Below are 20,845 nucleotides of genomic sequence, written 5' to 3'. Positions count from 1 at the left end.
AGAGAACTACTAGTCACCAGAAGTCATAAGTGCATCTCCTTTCTTTGGTGCAGGGATCTCTTTGTACTTTGAGAATACATCACCAGCAGTACTATACAGTCTTCTGCTGTAAATACCCTGTGACAGTATTATAGTAAAGAACATACAAGTTATGGTACAACATCTTTATTCAAAGATTGACAGTGATGAACCTCTGCTACAGTGAATTATTGATCCCCTGATCACACGACCCCTCAACAGGAAAACAACTGTGAAATGAACACTAAGAAAGTATATTCCTACACAAGCAGGCTTGTACTTTTTTAACTGAAGCACAACTATCTGTTTTTAGTGTTTTCATACGATGAATCAAACATTGACGTCTTTTAAAGTGGCCTGTGCGTTTCTATTATATTATCTGACATTTGGTCATATCACCATCTTCAGACTTAATGAAAGAAAGTGGGGGTTTCCGAGGAGTCATTGAATGTGTCACAAGGAGCCCTGAGCAGCATGAAGTGAGGGGAGGGGCTTAAATCCGAGGCCACACTGCCGCCTGCTGGTGACAAAGACACACTGCTCTATAACGAAACCTTTTATCTCGATGCTCCAAATGATGAATTCTAAATGAGTTGACACTGATACTAACACAGATACAGGAAGAGTTTGCTGTGTCATAGAAATAAAGCATTATTCACAAAACTTTTACATGTCTAATTTCCATTGCAGTCACACCACAGGACTTACGCCACATCCTTTTCCCATAACCTCCCTATTCTCCTAATGGTTTCCTCTTGACCTAAAGCAGCATCAAGTGCTCCTCCCTTCCTCCCAGCAGAGTCTGCTATGAAAGTAGAAGAGATGTTGTGGTGCAGCCATATTACATCTCTGCATCTCTTCATCACGTGTCCTGAGATTATTATACTGTAATGTACGTTCCTTATCACATGCAAGAGAAGAGGATGACTTGTTGTCCTGGAATGAGACCCATCTTTACAAAAAACGACCTGAAATTAAGAAAAGTGAAACATTCCCCCAAAAATCAACAGTTCAGTCACAGATTGTGTTGCTTCTTAAATACCATTTTATTTTCTCTATTCATGTTAGAATTACTTTATTAATATTGTTATTACATACAAGTTTCTTTCGTATTGAAATATGATATACAAAATTAATCTAATCAAATCAGAGATGACATTAGTCAAAATGACCAGTACAAAGATCATCTGAGAGCCAAAATGATGGCCCACCTTGGTCTAACAGTTGTCATATCAAGAGTTAGAGAAGTAAGAATAAGGACAGTTGAGTGATGACAAAAGCTTGCGAAAGAAACAAGAAAAAAAAAAAGACATATTACAAATATTATTTACAAAGTGAAAATGATAGAAAGCATAACCTTGTTTATATGACAAAATGAGTTGTGAAAAGAAGTAGATTTCATAACAACAAACAATCACCTGACAAAGCACAGTTACCAATCCTGATCTGGATTTTGGTCAATCTGACAAACATCAAACTTCCTCTCAACCTCTAAGTGATCAGACCTGAAGGTTTACAGTAGCACCTGTTGACTTATTGGTTAAATGTCTCTTGCCAGTATTTGACCCCTTTTGTGAACACAGGCTAAACACAGGTATCAAAAAGATACCCATAAGAAAATGACTCATTTTGATTTATTATGCAATTCTGAGTTCGTTATAAAAAATCAAAAACAACAGAAACTATCCATTCATGGCATGCGGCAGCACTTTGACATCTGCTTTTCAGGGCCTTAATGGAGATAATCAGCCGTTTCACTCGACATTAAAAGGGCAAATCAACAGACAGCAATGGATCCAGAAAAACCATGCAGACATAAAGATAAAGTTAAGACAAAAACAAACCATTCTGTCCACGATGCAGGGCTTAAATGCTGAGCCACTTACGCTGATATAAGCCATTGTCTATTCATTTTTAAGCTCAAATGATGTCAATGCTTCTCAATAACTTGGAAAACAACAGTTTCATTTTTTAAACAACTTTCTGAACTGAAAAGGAGTCAACACCAGCTGTGTAAATAACGTTCACCATTCAGTCCTGGTTGGCATTAGTGGTTTAAGTCTTGATCAGAGCACAGGCCGTAAGCTGCTGTCTCAGTAGTCGACATAGTTATCATAGAAAGAAAAAAACAAAACATCTAGAAAGATCTGGTTCAGTTACATTGAAGTGAGATCTGTTATAATAACTAGGTACATTATTTAACTTATAGAAAAAACCTCAACACAGGGTTTCATAAAAGTTACTTTATCAAGGCCAATACTTTGTCTTTTCCAGGGGGGGGAATAAACTGCTCAGCATTGCATTGCTCTGACAACATCCAGCTCATGTCTGTATGTACTTATCTTTCAGAGACAATACTTCTGAGTAAACCTTGAAGTAAAACAGAGGTAACATTTTCAAAAGAAAGAGTGAGGAAGCTACCCACACTTTATTGGTGAACCAAAAACAGCCCCAGCCTTCTAACTGGCTACATGAGCTAGGATGAGATTGTACCATTTAAAGACTAAACGGAGAAGTAGAGACTGAATACAGCTTACAGAGCTTTGGAGGCGTTTCTAAATGTGTTTTGTACAAAGTTCTGTGTGTGTCCGACTCTCTGCTATATACTGTACTAAGTATTTGGCAACACTGGCCCAGCTAGATTACGTCAGTTTGTCTTGTACAGTTCTTCAGTGACAGCTGATACGTGCAAAATACCATGTATAATATAAAAAATATAATAAACAGTAATCAAAAAAAAAAAAAAAAAAAAAAAAAAAAAAAAAAAAAAAGAAGAAATGAATGGTGACTGCAGAGTGCAGGACCGAACCTGACCTCAAAGTCAGATGGAGTTCAGTTGGATTAGAGAGTCTGGTCCACTTCTGATCCAGTCCAGTTTGTAGCAGAGCTGTTCTTCCAGGACCTTGAAAGCCTGAAGAACGTCTCCGTTAAGAACAGTGGACCACGTCCTTCTCCAAAGGCAGCAAAAATGTGACACACACACACACTCTCTCTCTCTCTCTCTCTCTCTCTTATATGCTGCACCTATACACACATGGTATGTTGTCTGTGCACATGTCTACTTCTTTCATACAGCACTTTCACAATGTGCAATTTTCAACATAATAAAAAATAAAATCCTAACGCAAAAACAAAATGATGGTTACTTGTAAGTTCACAGCTGCAGCATGTGGAGTTGACGGTACTGACTGGAGCTGAGAGGAGACTGCCAACACTTCAGGACTACACAGACAAACACCACTTTTACCTGCATCACTTCACAAAAAAAAAAGGATAAGTTGTACCCCTTCTCCATCATCCAACCCCTCTTGAGAGCCGTTGCTGTCTTCTCTTCTTCCCTCTCCACCCTTTTTTCCAGCTTCTCTACAAGTTGACCAGCTCATGTGCAACGAACTGTTTGAGTCTCTCCAGGTACTGTCCGTAGAGCTCTACGTCGTTGTGTCCCGCCCCCTCCACCCAGAGCGGCTCCACGGGGCGCTGACAGCGTTCGTACAGCGCCAGGCCGTGGGAGAAGTCAATGACCTCGTCCTCCGTACCGTGGATCACCAGCACCGGTGACGTCACCTTGGAAATCTTGTCGATGCTTTGGAGCAAGAAAACGAGAAGAGTGAGTTAGGATGAGACGTCAGGATTAAAAAATACGAGCATCAAGCAGACAGGGAAAGTGAGACCTGGGTTTAGTTACTGTAATTGTAAATACAATTTAAAAAAAAAACCAAAACCCAAAGTGGGAAAAGAAGCAGATGTAGTTCGCCAACTGGCCACCAGAGGGAACTATTGAAAATATTGTAAGCACTGTGGTTCATTAAGAAGAAAAACACACCCTGTATTGATTTAACACATCTAAATGCATAAGTCAATGTTTGCAAGAGTGGTTTTGAATACGTGTTTGTTTTTGTTATTTTAATAGCGGCAGAGGGAGGATGCCTGTGATACAGATATAGCCCGGCTTTTCACAGGAGCCATCTGTCCCGCACAGTGCACTCACTTTGGAAAGGCGTCAAAGCAGTAGGTCTTCTTGGTGTCGGGGAAGGCCACTCTCATGCCAGAGGTGAGCGGGGAGTGGAGGATGACTGCAGCGCTCTCATAGCGAGAAGCCAGGTCCACAGACGGCACGGTGCCGATGCTCTGGCCGTACACGATCACGTTCTCTGGACGGATGCCATACCTGCAGAAAAGGACACGTAATATCTTAACATCACAATACTCGCTGATCAGGAACAGGATATTTACTCTTCTAGCAGCCAGACATATGTGGGTAAATCTTGTGTGCTTTTCCACACCCTGGCAGACGTCCAGTTAGGCCTTTAGTAAATGATCAAAAGCAGCTTGTCTGGCATAATACAAAATGCCAATGTTGTATTGTGGAATCCACCAGTTGGTTAAAGTTGATTTTCTTTAAGTGCTTCTCACAGTAAAATGAAAATAAAAGTAAATACACTCACACTGCCATTAACTCTAACATCGTTCACTCATTTCCCCCACATGCTGTTCCATGCAAACACACACCTGTGTGCTTACTGGGCCTAACTCTTACTCATGCTCTATTATAGGCTGAAACGTCACGCCACAGTGACTCAGTGATTATACGGCATCGTAAAATGTGGGCACAACGATGGCAAACAGCCACGGTTCAGTGGCTGTCAGCTGCTTTTCAAAGCAGCTGAAGTCTTGTGATTCAGAGGGAAGGAGAGGGAATAAGAGCAAAACAAGCAGGAAGGCAGCAAAAAAAGATACTGATACTGTATTGAGGGTAAAGGAGGGAGAAAAAACCGAGGGGAAGACATTCCACAGCTGATTATAGAGAACGTGACCCACTCTAGCAAGCAACCAGTCAGCTGACAACCTGGTCTAAGAACACTGCATCCCTGTCTGAACTACTGGATAGTGCATAGTACACAGCCACAACCAGCCCCACAAAATCACTGCTCTACTCTATTATTACAATTAGGTGCACTAACATTACAGGCTTAACGGTACAGCCTGAGCCTCTGCAGTCCTACAATACACAGTGATGAACAAACACGAACACCAAAGTCTGACACGGCTCTACACTGCTGTGATGGATTATTATAATTAGGAGAGCACGACGAGGGTCTAACACAACCATCGCAAAGGAACAATCTGCAGCAGTGCAGCGAAGGGGCACTAGACTAAAGTGCAGGCACACGAGACAGACCATAGACACACACAGTCATTAGCAGGGGTGTATGAGCAGTTTACCATTGTGTCAGCTGGCCTTCACCAATTATAAATAGGGGTGAAAATACTGGCACGGCATGGGAAAGACTGTCGAGTGCTGTGGCGTAAACAGCCCCATTAACTCTCAAGGTTGACTGACGATGATAAAACACAATTCGCGGCCTGAAAGCTTATCTTAATTATTCAACATAATGTGGCTTGTTCAGGGAGGTGAGGGATAGTTCAAGAATGTTTCCAACTGTAGAAAATGACAGTGCACTTTCTGATGCCGTGTCTAATTTGGGGCTTACAGCTCCTATAAAATCTGCCAAAAAGAACTTTGTTTTTACCTTTTGCAAGTAAATGCCAGAATACCTTTATAATCGACCACATTAACTGCAATGTTAATGGTTTGTGATCAAAACAAAAAAGCTTAATCATTCTTAATGATAATCCAATGGTCCAGTCCAATTTGTGGAAAGCCATTACTCAGCACCTAAGAAGCCTGAGGGTTTTACATTTTTGATCATAACCATCTTAATTCAAAAACGTGTCGTCAGTGAAAGCAACATTCAGAAAATGTTTGCAGGACGCCCGACAATGACCTTCATTCTCGATGACGAGCTTTCAAGTTAGATTCCCACTTTTACCTGGTTTAGTGTTAATTGGAGAAAAATAACAATGATGGAAAAGGAAAAAGTTATAATGGACCCTTTTTGGCAAGTTTTATGTTGCTAGGCAGCTGTAGTAACACACAGTATGTAAGGTAGGTAATAACAGAGCTTGAGGGCAAAACTCTTTCGGTAACATCAAACCCAATCTTCCACCGCAAGAGCAGTGACCTCATTGTATCGTTAAAAAAGGAAACTAGAAAAGTTACAGAAGATGCCGTGTAATCTGATTGGTACAAAGGGGTTGCTTTAGTTGCTTTCTTCACTTTGTCAGAACTGTTCAAAGGCAGAAATCGATCATAAGAAGTTCTGCATGAGGCCGTTTTAATTAAACCTAATAATTCCGCTGCAATTCTGAAGAGTGCACAGCGATACCTAGGTGTGGCATGTTCACTAAGAGTTAACGATTCAGCGTTTTGTGTCACAGTCTTGTTATTTGTTTACCGTTACTAACGTCTTTTCAGCCTTAGACCTTTATCACATAGTACCTGTGCTTATCTCCATTTGTTCTTTGCCATATCAGGCCACTGAAGCCTGGCCAATCCTTACACAGATAAACAGTTACCACACAGATGTCCCTACAACATAAAGATTATACAATTTCAATACAGAGAGGGTGAGGTGAAACCATTTGACAGCTTAGTCATCAGGTGAAGGGACATAGTACAATGCAGCAAGGCTTCCCCCCAAACCTAACTTGACCTCTTTACACTTAAAAGGTTGTGGAGGTCGGGGTGTTCTGCTCGAGGACAATGAATAATGCAACGCTTAAACCTGTGACCTTCTGCTTACAACAAGGTCACTCTGAATCTCTAACCCATCCTGTTATCTTGGCACTTTTCCACAGACAGCTGTGGCTTCTGCTCACACATTGGGTAAAGAGGACCACGGCAGTGCAGATCTGCAGCTGCACTCGTGTTAAAACGCCACTATGACTGGCTTTGACCAACCCAGTTCCACACAAGATGTAAACCCTCGGACCGGCCAACACAAGCCTGCAATTTACTCGATTGCATTTCAGCTTGAATAGACTTCAACAGGCCATTGCAGGGTTACGCCCCTCCCCCAAACCTTCATCAATTTAGTCTCCTGACAGAAATCCAATCTATAATGCATCACATCCTCCTGCAATCCCTTATTATGTCTCCCAATCCCTCCTGGCTGCCCACCTCTTTCTCCCTGAAGACCAAAAGTATTCTCATCCCATAGCAGTCACTATGACGAATAGCTATTTCAGTATATCCTGAACATATGTGCCACCATTTTTAACAGATTAGTGGACCATCTGCACTACAGCAGGGGGATCCTTCATTGAAGCGTTGAAATAACGGTAGTTATGGAATGAGATTGTCACAGTCTCAGAACATATTACAATTTATTATTATTAGTTACAAATTACCTTTAAAGGAATGAGAATTCTAATAACATAATTAGAAACCTGATAAAATAGCATGGAACTATAATATGTTTTATAAGCAGTTAGTTTACAATAAATAAACTATTAACATATACTGTAGATGAGCATCAGCTCAGCCCGACTGCTCCTGTCTTTAGCTTTTACTCACACACATACACACACACTCACAAAGTCAGTATGTTTTATACTGGAGATAAGCAAATGTACACAGCATGATAACTTGAACTCCTTCCTTTCCTCACCCACCTCATCAACACATCTCTCGTCTCGGGATGCTTTCCCTCAGCTTTCAAGACTGCCAGAGTCACCCCCCTTCTGAAGAAACCATCACTTGACCCCTCTGATGTCAAGAACTTCAGACCGGTTTCTCTTCTACCCTTTCTATCCAAAACACTTGAACGCGCTGTCTCTAAACAACTGTCTTCCTACCTCCACCAGAACAACCTCTTGGACCCCCACCAGTCCGGGTTCAAGGTGGGTCACTCGTCAGAGACGGCCCTCCTTGCGGTGACAGAGTCGCTTCATGCTGCGAGAGCGAACTCTCTCTCCTCTGTCCTGATTCTCCTGGACCTGTCAGCGGCGTTTGACACGGTGAACCACCAGATCCTCCTCTCCACCCTCGAGGGGATGGGCGTCTCAGGCTCTGCACTCTCCCTGTTTGCATCCTACCTGACAGGCCGATCCTACCAGGTGACATGGAGGGGGCTGTGTCGGAACCACGCATGCTGACTACGGGGGTCCCACAAGGCTCAGTTCTGGGCCCCCTTCTCTTCTCGCTCTACACAACATCTCTGGGTTCTGTTATTCGCTCGCATGACTTCTCTTACCATTGTTATGCCGATGACACCCAGCTGGTCTTGTCATTTCCTCCCGGTGACACCCAAGTGGAGGCACGCATTGCTGCGTGCTTGGCTGACATCTCGAAGTGGATGGCGACACACCACCTGAAGCTCAACCTGGACAAAACCGAGCTACTGTTCCTCCCGGGGAAGGGCTGCCCGCACCGAGACCTGTCCATCACCATTGATGATGCCGTGGTGACGCCAACTCGGACTGTGAGGAATCTGGGTGTGACCCTGGACGACCAACTGTCGTTCTCAGCAAACATTGCATCGGTCACACGCTCCTGCAGATTCCTCCTCTACAACATCAGGAGGATTCGCCCCTTCCTCACTGATGAGACGGCGCAGGTGCTCATCCAGGCTCTGGTCATCTCCCGCCTGGACTAGTGCAACTCACTACTGGAGCCCCGGCGTCGGCCATCAGACCTCTGGAGCTTGTCCAGAAAGCTGCAGCACGTCTGGTGTTCAATCGCCCCAAGTTCTCTCACACAACTTCCCTTCTCCGTTCTCTACACTGGCTCCCTGTAAGAGCTCGCATCCAGTTTAAGACTCTGGTGCTAGCCTACAGGGCAGCGAAAGGAACAGCTCCTTCCTATCTCCAGGCCTTGGTCAAGCCCTACACCCCCGCCCGACCACTTCGCTCTGCTGCCTCGGGGCGACTGGTTGCCCCGTCGCTCAGAGGTCCCTGAGGTCACAGCTTTTTTCTGTCCTGGCCCCTCAGTGGTGGAATGAACTCCCCACTGACGTCAGGACAGCAGAGTCACTGCCCATCTTTAGGCGCAGACTGAAAACTCACCTCTTCAAGAAGTACTACCCTGAGCCTTCCTCGTAGCACTTATTGCATTCGTATTAGTTGTTGCACTTACTGTATTTGTATCAGTTCGCTGCACTTATTGAATTCGTATTTGTTTACTGCACTTATCCTATTCGTAGTAGTTTGTAGCACTTATTATATTCGTATTAGTCTGTTGCAATTATTGTTTTCGTAGTAATTTGCCTCTGCACTATACTTTTGCTCTGGTTTATGCTTTTAGATGCTTGTTTAAGAAAGGAGATGCACTTATGACTTCTAGTGACTAGTAGTTCTCTTGAATACCTATGTTGAATACACTTCCTGTAAGTCGCTTTGGATAAAAGCGTCTGCTAAATGACTGTAATGTAATGTAATGTAACTTATCATTCAAAAACCATGATAAACCGTCATACAGCGATACCGGAATTACAACCCTAGTTGCAATTATGCGTTATTACGCTTTGCATGTATTTTCTCATGTCCTTCTAATGTATACTCGCTTAATTAGATTCGTCTTGAAAATAAATAGGAATTTTTTTGCCAAATAATTTTTTTTTTTAAATCTGTACCATACTAAGATGTCAGGACAATAAATACATAATCAGCAAGTACCACCACTAAGCTCCGTTCCTGTTGATTTGCGCTAAGGACAGTCAGGTGAGCGAATGCACTCCACCCAACTGGATTAACAGACACAGTATGGTTTGTTCGTCTGTGGCCCCGTGAACCTAACCGCCTCTGATATTTCAAGTAAACAATGCGTACCAAAGACATGATGGGTAGCCTTTCTGTGTCCATATTTGCGAGAATTTCTCCCGACTATTGATCGTCTAAGAAGATGGATGGAGCTTTGATTTGGATCAGTGTGATGATCGAGTAGAAAGTGAGTTTTTGCGGTTTGTTTTTAGTGGACATAGTGTGGGAAGAACTCGGTCTGAAAGCTCATTGGACCTGGGTTGCTAGGCTACCACTCAATATTAGACTAGTAGGATTGACTGCTGGCCCGCCTTCAATCTCAAGAGGGAAAAGAAAATGATACAGTGCCGTTCTAAGAGAGAGAGAGCGAGAGAGAGAGAGAGAGAGATTTCTTCTAGTTTCTTTCAACTGCAGCAAATAGTACACCTGAATCATTATTCTATTAGCATGTGAAATCGCTTGTACAATAATGGAGGCAGTGTGAGTGTGTTGACATTGCTGAATCATTCGATCCCCTCCCTGCTCAGGTGAAGGGAGTGCCTCTTCTGACGTGGCTGAACAAAAGAGCACAGGAGGAGGGTTTGTTTTCATGCGAGGAGAAAACGATTGGATGACACGGAAAGCCAAAACAGAAGCACAACAAGTCTGAACCTCGTGGGTTCAAAAAATGCCAAATAATCAGAGAAAGTGAAAGAGACATGAGCGCCGCTCTCTATCTTCAGGCTGCGTGTCTGATCTAACGTGAGAGAAGTGCACGAGTGATGTAGGAAGCAGTCTAATGTGAGGCCATGCAGAGAGGCCTTTTGATGGGATAAACACCATCTAGTAGATGTGTGCTTTGCAGGGTCAAAAGGATGGGTTGTACTATCACAGAAAGACTATTATAAGTCTGGCACAGCCCTCAAACCATCAGACACAGACAGCAGAGCATAATACATGATACTAGGGGTCTTATTAACACCAAGCTTTGAAGATTCTAATCTAATAATATATACACTGCCTAAATTATTGATTACATTTTACACAATACTTCAATTATGTTTTGTTTTTGGGAAGATCCCTCTTGTAATTTGTACCCCATCATGTCAAAGGGCCCAGTGTACCATTAAAGTAGCCATATCACATCACATACAGTTGCTGTCCTTTTTTAACCCTTTGACAGTCAGTCATTCGAATTCCTTCCAAGTGTCTATTTTGTTGTATTCATAAATATATAAATTTCTTTATAAAAAAAATAAAAATTAAAAAAAAAAGTATATATATTCTAACGTCTAGCCTTGTACTTATCTTTTGTATTTGTATAAGATGAAGATGCCGCTTTCCATGCAAACAAATTTCAGGCAGACATGTTTGTTTTACGCTCTTACTGTGAAACGAGTAGAAGGGACATCCCTTAAGGAAATATCTTGACAAGCTGCCACTCAGATTTGCACTTTGGCTTTTGAGACTTCTATACAGGTTGCACGCAAGTTGAGGCTTCTTGAATATCAAGTTATTTCCTTGTTCCAGAAAGCATCTAAGCTGATCTCGAAAGTGTTTTCTTCCCTGATTCACCTACAAAGACAAAGCGATACATTGTTTGAGATTGATGTTGGTCAATACCTGCTCTACCCTTTTTAAAAACAGCTGATTAACATCACATACAGAAACAGCCATTACAACCAGTATCACTAGAAGGGAAATAGCTAGCTCAACTTACAAGGTTTATTTGGGCCGGACCAATTAGGTTGTGCAAATGGATTTAGATACGATCGCTTGGTGTAAAAACAAAATAATAAATAAGACGGAAAACAAACAACATTTAAAAGCAGAACCAAACAGCGGCCTTAAGTGCTTCTTTCTCTTTCAGGTAGTGTGGTGCTGTGACTAGAAAGAAAAAAGAAAGAATGGGTTTCTTCATCACTTTTCGTGTCTATCACATTGGACATTGTAACTAAAGCTTTGGTTTAACAGTTAAAGAGAACTTCATTGAAAGGAAGTGTGCTTAATTTAAAACACAAGTAACAGAAATATATACTTTAAAGTAAAATAATGCATTTGTTCCCACACACACACACACATATGTCGACACAGAGTATCTGGCTGGCCACCAGAAAAGTGGGTTCTTCTTCACAGCAGTGGCCGGTTTCCTGTATGCACAACCTTAATGGTCAAGAGTTTCCTGTTTAACTTGTCAGGTTCCTTATGTGAATGTCCTTATTTACAGAAGGCCACTTTGTAAACTCTACAAAATGGGAGATTGGGTCAAATGTAAAAGAGATTCACAGCAAAGGTTGGTAACTAAGAAACAGTAACATGTTGTTGCCAGTGGCCCTACCAGTTATACATCAGCACTTTAAAATATCTCCAGTGCCAAGATCTTCATAAACCACAGAGAGAACACACACCCACGTAAGCATTGACACAGGAGTGGCACTCCACACTAGAAGCCTAGTTTTTCTCTTCCTGCCTTTAGTTTTTCTGATCCAAAGTTCCCCATCTCCTCTGTTAGTCATTTGTTTGTCTTCCAGCAGGAAGTATACAGAAACATCATTGGCTACGGAATGAACTTTTTCCTGCCCCATCCACGTAAACAAAAAAGGCACAAATATGAGGGATACATTATTTTCACACACACCCCAGACACACAAACACAAAACTAAGTTATTTTCAATATCAATTAATCTGTCAACTGTTTAGTTCCTCGATAAAATCCATTAATTGAATATAAAAGAAAATCCCAAAAGCCAAGGTATCATCTTGAAATAGCTTACTTTGTCCCATCAACAGTCAAAACCAAAAGAGATTTAGTTTGAGATTCCACTATCATTACAAATGCAGATACCATCTAGTAGCAGCATGGAAAGTTTTATCAGCTGAAATAAATCAGTCAAATATTGACCAATAAATACCAGTCTATTCATAGCCTGCAGAGCAAAAAGATGCAGCAGAGCACCCACTCACACCTACATATGGCTGGCCAGCATAATCACAGAAAACACGCTCCTTATTACCGCCAAGAAAAACATCACGTCGTCCCTCCTAAACCATTCCTGTCATCTCCACCAAAGTCCTGTTGCCAACTCGTCATGTCCTCAACTCTTTCTATTCCTGCTCAAGTCTTCACTTAACCTCGCCTTTTACATCAGTAGTCCCCATTTCCTTACTCCTCACGCTCATCCATAGCTGTTCACATTCACAGCATAAGAAAACCAGGAAAGACTGGCATTGTAGTTTTTCTGGCATTGTAGTTTTTCTCTCTCTACCAATAAAAAGCTGTCAAACGAGAATGACATGACCAAAGTTTCTATTAATAGGACGCTTTCCTACTATTGTCATGCACTGAATGGCAATGTTTTTTTCAATTTCTTTGTTTCACTACAGTGTGTTGTGTCACTTCCCTTTCCCCTTGAGTTTGGGGTTGTGACACCATTATCTGCATGCATGTTAAAATAATTCAATGCATTTCAGGTGTTGAACCATTTGCGGGCCCCTAAAGTTCACGGGGCTTAACTCACCGGTCACTAAGTGTTTGAGCTGCATGGGCAATTAAGTTCTATTTTGCAGCCTTGTGATAAAATCAAGTTCGGGGTCTGCATGCTTTTCAATTACCCTATCATCAATGCAGTCATAAGTACTAGTGCAACACTGCGTCCTTTTTCTACAGGATGTCCCAACATCTGTGTACAGGTCCACTTCCTTCCATCATCTCTCCTTACCGTGACCGGAGTGCCTGCCAGGCGGCATCTACATCAGCGTACAGGTTCTTCTCTGAGGGTTTCCCAGAACTCGCCCCGTAACCTGAGTAGTCGTAGGAGAAGACGTTGCAGTTGATCCGTGAACCCAGGCCAATGTAGAAGCTGCTCATCTGGCCCAAGTCCACTGCGTTTCCGTGGGAGAATAATAGAGTATACTGAGCGCTGGGTGAGCAGCGGACAAACATACAGGCAATGCGGTTCCCTCTTGTTGTGCGAGTCATGAAACACTCGATGGCGTCCTTCTCGCGGGACGAGTACTGCCAGTCGGCGCGCTCGGAGAGGTGCAGGGTCCAACGGCTGCCACTGTCATCGGACATGAGGCTGTAGGTGGGCTCTGGAGGCAGGAAGGCCAGTTTGGAGGCAATCTTGCTGGGGCACGGCGGACAGCAGAACAGGCAACATAGCTCGCTGAGGGATAAGTGGTTCATGCTCAAAACGCTGCGAAAGGGAGAAAAAGAATGGTTCAATTTGAAACAGATACATTTTATCAGTAGATCAAATGTAAAGAATTGCTTTTGAGGAACTAAGAATAAGAGAGAAAATGGATATGATCACACAAAACAACAGCAGCTGGGTTCTTTCAAACAACTGAAACACTAATTTGAGTCTGCATCCCCTGCAGATTGATCACAAGGACATCACCACAAGAGCCATTTTTCCACAGAACTCCTGAATGATGTTCTCTCCAAAGAATATAAATACTTGTCTTTGTTAAGTTGAAAAGCAGGGGGGTTTCCGGGACTGGGGGCTAAAGCCAGGCGGGTTTCAATTCACTTCTCCAGAATGCATAGCTGTCTCCAGCCAGCATTATAAGAAAAGATATCTGACCCTGATTGAGTGTTTGTTCTCCGTCAGCTTCGGGGCTCCACAACCACTCAGACAGTATTGACTCAAAAAGCTTTCTTGTTTTTATACCCTGCACCTGGACCCCCACCCAAGGCTACCTTTTAGATATCCCAGGTGCTCTTGAATTGTAGTGGCCAGGCAGCACTACACACTTCAGCACAGCTCATTTTGGTGACATTGAAGCTGGCCACCCTGACAAAATGTCCTCCAGCAAATGCCTCGTACAAGTAAGTCATTTGACTCCATATAACCACTCATGCCCTTCTAAATAGGCCAAAATACATCACTGTCAAGTTATGACAATGTGTTGTGGATTGTATTTCCAATGAACGTGTTTGAAGTAAGACATGACACCCTGCTATTACATCTTTGCAATACCATCCTCAACTCTATGAAAATGTGCAGTCATTGAAATAGTCTGCAGAAGCTTTTCTTTTTTTTTTTTTTTTTTTGCCAGGATACACCAGCATGTTGCTTATTTCTTTTTTTTGTGGCACCTTTGTGTGTCTGCTGAAGAACAGCATGCCCACAGCATTATGTTTAATGCAATGACTTACTCCTGTAAAGATATGAATGGTAAAGCACATCCCTCATGCCTCACCAGTACTCTTCTTCCAAACAAATGCCTTAATTGCTTTTGACAGATTTCAAACAATGTTCTTTTTGCATTTTTCGGTTTGTCCATACTTTACTCTGGAAGAATTTTTTTCGGAGCCTTGAAAATTGGATCATTCTCCTGAATATTATTTTTTGCAACGACCTTGTGCTGGATTACTTTGTAATGGTGTTCATTTTATAGTTTTGACACAGGTTACACAACCAGCTCTGCTCCCAGTAGACCACACAACACTAATACACTGTGCAATACAATAGTTTTTATAGTTTCTGTCTGTATATAAAATATTTCAGTTACTGTGGATTCTTTACTGTTTTTTTATTGCTCATTTCTTATTTATAATACTTATTTTGATCTTTTTTTTTTTTTTTTTTTTTTTTACTATGTCTCTTGTTTGCACTATCCTCTCTGCCAGTGGTTCTCAACCTTTTTTCAGTGATGTACCTCCTAACCAGCAAAGCATTTGTTGGTTGAAATAAAGATGTAATACTAAGCGCTCTGCCATCAGTGTCTGATTTATTAAACTGTCAACACTGACGATTGCATTGTTGCATTAAATTCAGTTTATGAACTTACACTTATATTTTATTGAATATTTATTAAATAACAATTTTTAAAGGATTTCTGAATGGATGCTAATTTTAAATATATTTTTAAAACATCTCACGTACCCCCATTTGAGAACCACTGCTCTTTGGGTAATCCTGTACATAAAGATTTATCTTATTTTATCTTATCAAACCTAACTACTGGACCTTCCAAACACACGTGTTATAAACCTACAAAAACAACACATCTCTTGGCTCATCTTCATCACATACAGGTGTTTCCAATCACACTTCATTACCTGTGTGCCCTTCTATAAACTAGTACCTGTACCAGAGAGGGAGATTTCCGGGTGAATACTTGTTTTGCAGCCACTTCTCCTTCTGCAGGATGCTGTGACATTACATACACAGTGAAGTCAATCTGCTCAATAATGTATCTACTGTATATACTGTATCTACTGTATATACTGTATATCAGCCCATAAACAGTCACAATGTCCACAGAGACAGCATGCAGCCCCGCAGAGATGCACTGTAAAAGAGCTTACAAAGATAAAAGCTGGATTGTGACGGTTTCATTCATTTGGACACTATTGTTGCCCAATGTGACGGCTCGTGTGGCAACACTGAGCATGGATCCTGATCACAACCATTACCTGGACGGATGGTTCGTCTTTCTGTGTCCAGGTCACTGAATGATCTTCTCCTCGGCCAGATGATCCTCTGCTCCGGGTCCTGTGTGGTGGCAGTGACTAGTAGTCACTGTAGTAGTGACTAGTAGTGACTAGCAGTGACCTCTGTGACTAGCAGTTACTAGTAGTGACTAGCAGTAGTGACTAGTGACTAGCAGTGACTAGTAGTGACTAGCAGTGACTAGTAGTGACTAGCAGTGACTAGCAGTGACTAGTAGTGACTAGCAGTGACTAGTAGTGACTAGCAGTGACTAGTAGTGACTAGCAGTGACTAGTAGTGACTAGCAGTGACTAGCAGTGACTAGCAGTGACTAGTAGTGACTAGCAGTGACTAGTAGTGACTAGTAGTGACTAGCAGTGACTAGTAGTGACTAGCAGTGACTAGTGACTAGTAGTGACTGACTAGTAGTGACTAGTAGTGACTAGCAGTGACTAGTAGTGACTAGCAGTGACTAGTAGTGACTAGCAGTGACTAGTAGTGACTAGCAGTGACTAGTAGTGACTAGCAGTGACTAGTAGTGACTAGCAGTGACTAGTAGTGACTAGCAGTGACTAGCAGTGACTAGTAGTGACTAGTAGTTACTAGCAGTGACTAGTAGTGACTAGCAGTGACTAGTAGTGACTAGCAGTGACTAGCAGTGACTAGTAGTCAGTCCTCCGGTCCAGACAGAAACGTCCTTTCTTTCTTTCTTTTTGTCCTCCGCTCGGTTTTCTCGACATAAGGTCCTGAATGATAACGACGTGTATTCAGTTTAAACCGTTAAAGTATAAGCTCAACAGCGACATGGGTAAGTTCATTAAAGTGCTATAATGATTATCATTAATACTATTATTCCTAAGTCTTCTCGGTAGCGTCGCTTGCCTCCCAAACATCCCCGCTTTCGTTTCGTTGTGAGAATCACTCGCTTGTTATCCTAGCTTGTCATAAAGGAAGGGGATTGTGATTGACAGTTCCGTGGACCAATAAGCAACGAGACTGGTGAAAGCAGTCCACCAATGGTACGGCACGTGGCTATTTGTGGGCGGTCCCTACCGACGCCGCAGAGTGGTGGCGTCATGTTTGATTGACGTGTTCTAGAACCAACCGGACGTTACTATAGCGACGCACAGGCCAATCAGCAACCGATTGATCAGATGACGTCATTTGCCTCCTATAACTATTTTTAATTTGCGTATTTGTACATTTCAACCAGTTCTGTATTCAAACAATCATATTTATGTTTTGATTTTTTTTTTTTAACACTTTTTGAGAATAAAGTGGCGGCATTGAGTTTTGACCCCAGTGACGTATCGTGACGCGCCAGTACTGCTTCCGGGTTAGTGCTCTCTCCGGAATGGTTCCGGGTTTACACCAACATAACATGTGTAACTGAAACAGGGATAAAATGAGTTCTCAGAAAGGTAACGTGTCCCGGTCGCGGGGCCAGAAGCATCAAAACAACTATGCCTTCAAAAACGACAAGTATGGAGCCACCGTACAGGTGAAGGTGTGTGGACCTGATGTATATATAGAGTCATATAATATATAATATATGTGTGTGGTTAGCTAGAGACTGAGCTCAAGTAAACACATGGATGACTGGTACACTGTTTGTTGTTGAGGTAACCGTGGGCTCTTGTGTAAAGGCTATATGAAACGATATTGTAGTAGCATTGTTTAGAAATTATTATTATATTCCTTTATTGATCCCCATGGGGGAAATTCAAGTTTTCAAATTCAAATTGTGTGTGAAAGTAAATTCAAAATGTTTGAGTTGATCAAGTAATGGACATCTACTGCTTTGTCAAAGCCTTGTTGTTATTATTATTATTATTATTATTATTATTATTATTATTATTATAACATTTCCAACATGTCTGCTTATGTGATCACAATTGTAGAAGGCAAAATCAAAGATCCACGATGGGCTCTGTCAGCATTGTAAAGGTGTTCTTGAGTGGAAAGTGCAGTACAACAAATACAAGACTCTGACACAGCCTAAGAAATGGTGAGTAGGCTTTAACATCCATCTCATGAGAGAACAGTATCTGAACAGCTGCTCCTGACTGCACACATCTCAGCTGATCTCATCCAGAACACAAGCCAGTCATTGTTACTGAAGCCATGAGAGAGTTATTGACAACGCAAGAGAAACACAATGGATTTTACTGAACAGTTAATCAGTGGATTCATTTATCAACTAAACACTTGATCATTACATTCTCACGACAGCTATGATTTGCTTCTCTTCCCCATTTGATATAATTATATAACTATGACAAAGTTTTTTTTTCATTACACTAGAAATATAAATAAGATTGATTGGATTGATTTTACTGCCACATACATGCCTGTAGCAGACCAGGTGGCAAGATGAATGCAGGGCATTTTGTTTTGGTGTTGCTGGCTCTCAGGAAAACTCCATATTTCCTCCTGCTTATGTCCAGTTATTTTGTACTTGCATGAACAAACTCACACGATCTTTGCATGTTTCACACTGTTGTACATTTGCAGTAAAGTGTTTTCGATTTGTTATTCATGTTTTAATGACAGTTGTAGTTGGTTCAAATGTGAAAATTGATGACATTTGTGCATGCATGTATTTTTCTCTCAGTGTCAAGTGTTCTCAAAGGACAGTGAAGGATGCGTATCACATCATTTGCAAGCCCTGTTCTCTTCAGCTAGAGATCTGCTGCAAGTGTGGGAAGAAAGAGGATATCGTTATTCCGTGAGTGCAAATTCATTCATACAGAGGATTGATGACTATGAAGTCTATTTGAGCTCTGACCTCGTGTAAATTAACAACTTTTCTGCTTTCTGTTATAGAAATCTATCACTTTTTTTATACTGTATATAAAAAAGATGAAGACTTAAAGTATTTGGTACACGTGGTCTTTTATCTGGAGGTTTTAAGAAGTAAATCTTAGTAATATTAATCATATCACTCAGTAAATTCTACTGCAAGTCTGCCATCTTGTGGATAATGGGACACATCACGACCGACTCTTAGAAAATACTTGACAACTCATTGACAGCATTATAGCTTCAGTCTTTACATCTCCATTCAATGCCCCTTTGACAATATGTTATTTAACATTCTTTAAGTTCTATATAAATACACTAAAAGTATTGAAAGTGCTAAATCCATGGCAAAATATAAAAAGCCAATGTTCAGAAATTGTGCCTTTTTAAACATTTCAGTTTATTGCCGGTTAGAAATCAGTTGACAGGAAGTAAACATGGACCCAAGCCCCTGCCTAGCAATAAAAATACGTTGTAATTTGCTAAAAAGACAGTAGGTGAATACAATTATATTCAGACAGACAGTATGAGAAAATAAAGAGCTTTTTGAACAGTAAAGCATGTAAACAGGTTCTGGTAAAAACCCAGAATACAAGTGTGAACATGGAAATAAGTGTAATATGTCTCCTTTAAGTTTCAATCCTGGTTGATTTAGAATTTCTATGTGCGTGAAAACTATGTCATTGTTTAGCAGTCTGGAGTCTTTTTCTTGGTGCATGAGCTTGGAGTTTACAGAATTGTGTGCCTAGATTCGGTTTCTGTGTGAATAGAAAGGAGGAACAACTGCAGCCTGTGGCGGCAGAGAATGTCGCCACAGACAACCATTTAATAGTACTTCAAATGTATAAATATTGCAAAACTTCATCAGAGGGCCATTGGGTCAATCACCATATTGTTACCTCATTCGGATATATATTGTGGCTTGACAGACATTTATTTGAATGAAAATCTTCAAGATTGACATTTTAACATGAAACCCATTGACACTGCCTCATTTTGTTTTTCTCTCACTGTGTAGAGTAAACTCACAAGAAGACAAGGATGAGGAAGAAGAGGATGATGAAAAGAAAAAGAAAGGATGTGGAAGAGGGAAGAAGGACTTGGATGATTTGGACAGTGATGATGATGACTTAAGTGACCTAAGAGATGATGATGATGATGATGATAAGGGGGAAGATTTCAATAGTGACTCAGAACCAAAGAAGAGACAGAACAAGTCTGATGTGCTCCCAGATGCATCCCGAGTCACCTTTAAAGAATAAAAACAGTGAGAGGGTTCTTGTTTTTTTTTTTTTTTTACATTTATATAAAACAAGATTTCTAATCAAATTAACGGCATGATGTTTGAGACTTGACCATATTCAAATGAAGTACTGCGAATTAACAAAAATGATTTTATGTTGCACCTGGAGTATGAGCTAATGTAACACTGGGGAGATTGAGTGGACAGAACAGCTGTATTATAAACTGTACATTCTTAAACCAATTCACAAACAATGCCAGCTGGATAAATACATTTTAATGTACTGTAATAAAAACCTGTACAGTGTGCACATTCATTTTAAATTCTTGTATCCAAGCTAGCAATTCTTCTGACAATAAATGGACTAATAGAGGACTTGAAGTATCAGCAGCACTAAAAGCAGAAGTAGAGTTTTTACCAGAGAATGAGGAACTGACTGTTAAATATTCACATTGTCATGCACAGTGAAATGTTATATTTACACTCAGTCACATGTTTGTTATTTCCACTTCACAACTAAGGTTTTTAAATTTCCCCACAGCTGTTGCACTTTACAATATTAGACTATTGTAACTTGCAACTTACATGTTACTTCACTACTGTACAGACTTTACTCTAGGGTGATACAAAGCTGTGTAGTCATACACAGGCAAAAAAGTTATCATACTTAAGTTATAATTTGTCTAATCATTTTCAGTTCCCCTTTACTCTTCACGTCACTGAATAACCTTTAATAACATGGTCCTCTAAAGTTTTTTCAATC

The 20,845-nt window shown here is 41.1% G+C and overlaps 2 protein-coding genes across 2 annotated transcripts; one reads left to right on the top strand and one right to left on the bottom strand.

Moving 5' to 3' along the window:
• Nucleotides 1–1,032: 1,032 nt before the first annotated feature.
• abhd17b (abhydrolase domain containing 17B, depalmitoylase) lies at nucleotides 1,033–16,112 on the bottom strand. Its single transcript, XM_054611614.1, has 4 exons — nucleotides 16,022–16,112; nucleotides 13,317–13,793; nucleotides 4,007–4,186; nucleotides 1,033–3,601 (listed from the first exon to the last, which is right to left on the bottom strand). The coding sequence occupies exons 2-4, from the start codon at nucleotides 13,781–13,783 to the stop codon at nucleotides 3,382–3,384; spliced, it is 867 nt and encodes a 288-aa protein (XP_054467589.1). The 5' UTR covers nucleotides 13,784–13,793; nucleotides 16,022–16,112; the 3' UTR covers nucleotides 1,033–3,381.
• Nucleotides 16,113–17,395: 1,283 nt separating this feature from the next.
• c13h9orf85 (chromosome 13 C9orf85 homolog) lies at nucleotides 17,396–20,405 on the top strand. The gene is made up of 4 exons (XM_054611615.1): nucleotides 17,396–17,544; nucleotides 17,939–18,045; nucleotides 18,652–18,765; nucleotides 19,858–20,405. Exons 1-4 carry the CDS (start codon nucleotides 17,443–17,445, stop codon nucleotides 20,099–20,101), a joined length of 567 nt encoding a protein of 188 aa, XP_054467590.1. The 5' UTR covers nucleotides 17,396–17,442; the 3' UTR covers nucleotides 20,102–20,405.
• Nucleotides 20,406–20,845: the final 440 nt, after the last annotated feature.

This window comes from Anoplopoma fimbria, chromosome 13 (assembly GCF_027596085.1).
Source record: "Anoplopoma fimbria isolate UVic2021 breed Golden Eagle Sablefish chromosome 13, Afim_UVic_2022, whole genome shotgun sequence".
NCBI lineage: Eukaryota > Metazoa > Chordata > Actinopteri > Perciformes > Anoplopomatidae > Anoplopoma > Anoplopoma fimbria.
Note: the sequence above shows the minus strand (reverse complement) of the source record. Positions and strands in the feature narration are given on the sequence as shown.

What these genes read in the sequence shown, in the direction of transcription:
- c13h9orf85 (XM_054611615.1), top strand. Translation starts at nt 17,443, where the DNA reads ATGAGTTCTCAGAAAGGTAACGTGTCCCGGTCGCGGGGCCAGAAGCAT. An exon ending in CTGACACAGCCTAAGAAATG is followed by an intron (nt 18,046 to 18,651) that starts GTGAGTAGGCTT and finishes TTTTTCTCTCAG; the next exon opens with TGTCAAGTGTTCTCAAAGGA. An exon ending in AAAGAGGATATCGTTATTCC is followed by an intron (nt 18,766 to 19,857) that starts GTGAGTGCAAAT and finishes CTCACTGTGTAG; the next exon opens with AGTAAACTCACAAGAAGACA.
- abhd17b (XM_054611614.1), bottom strand. Translation starts at nt 13,783, where the DNA reads ATGAACCACTTATCCCTCAGCGAGCTATGTTGCCTGTTCTGCTGTCCG. An exon ending in TGGCAGGCACTCCGGTCACG is followed by an intron (nt 4,187 to 13,316) that starts GTAAGGAGAGAT and finishes CCTTTTCTGCAG; the next exon opens with GTATGGCATCCGTCCAGAGA. An exon ending in TGCTTTGACGCCTTTCCAAA is followed by an intron (nt 3,602 to 4,006) that starts GTGAGTGCACTG and finishes CTTGCTCCAAAG; the next exon opens with CATCGACAAGATTTCCAAGG.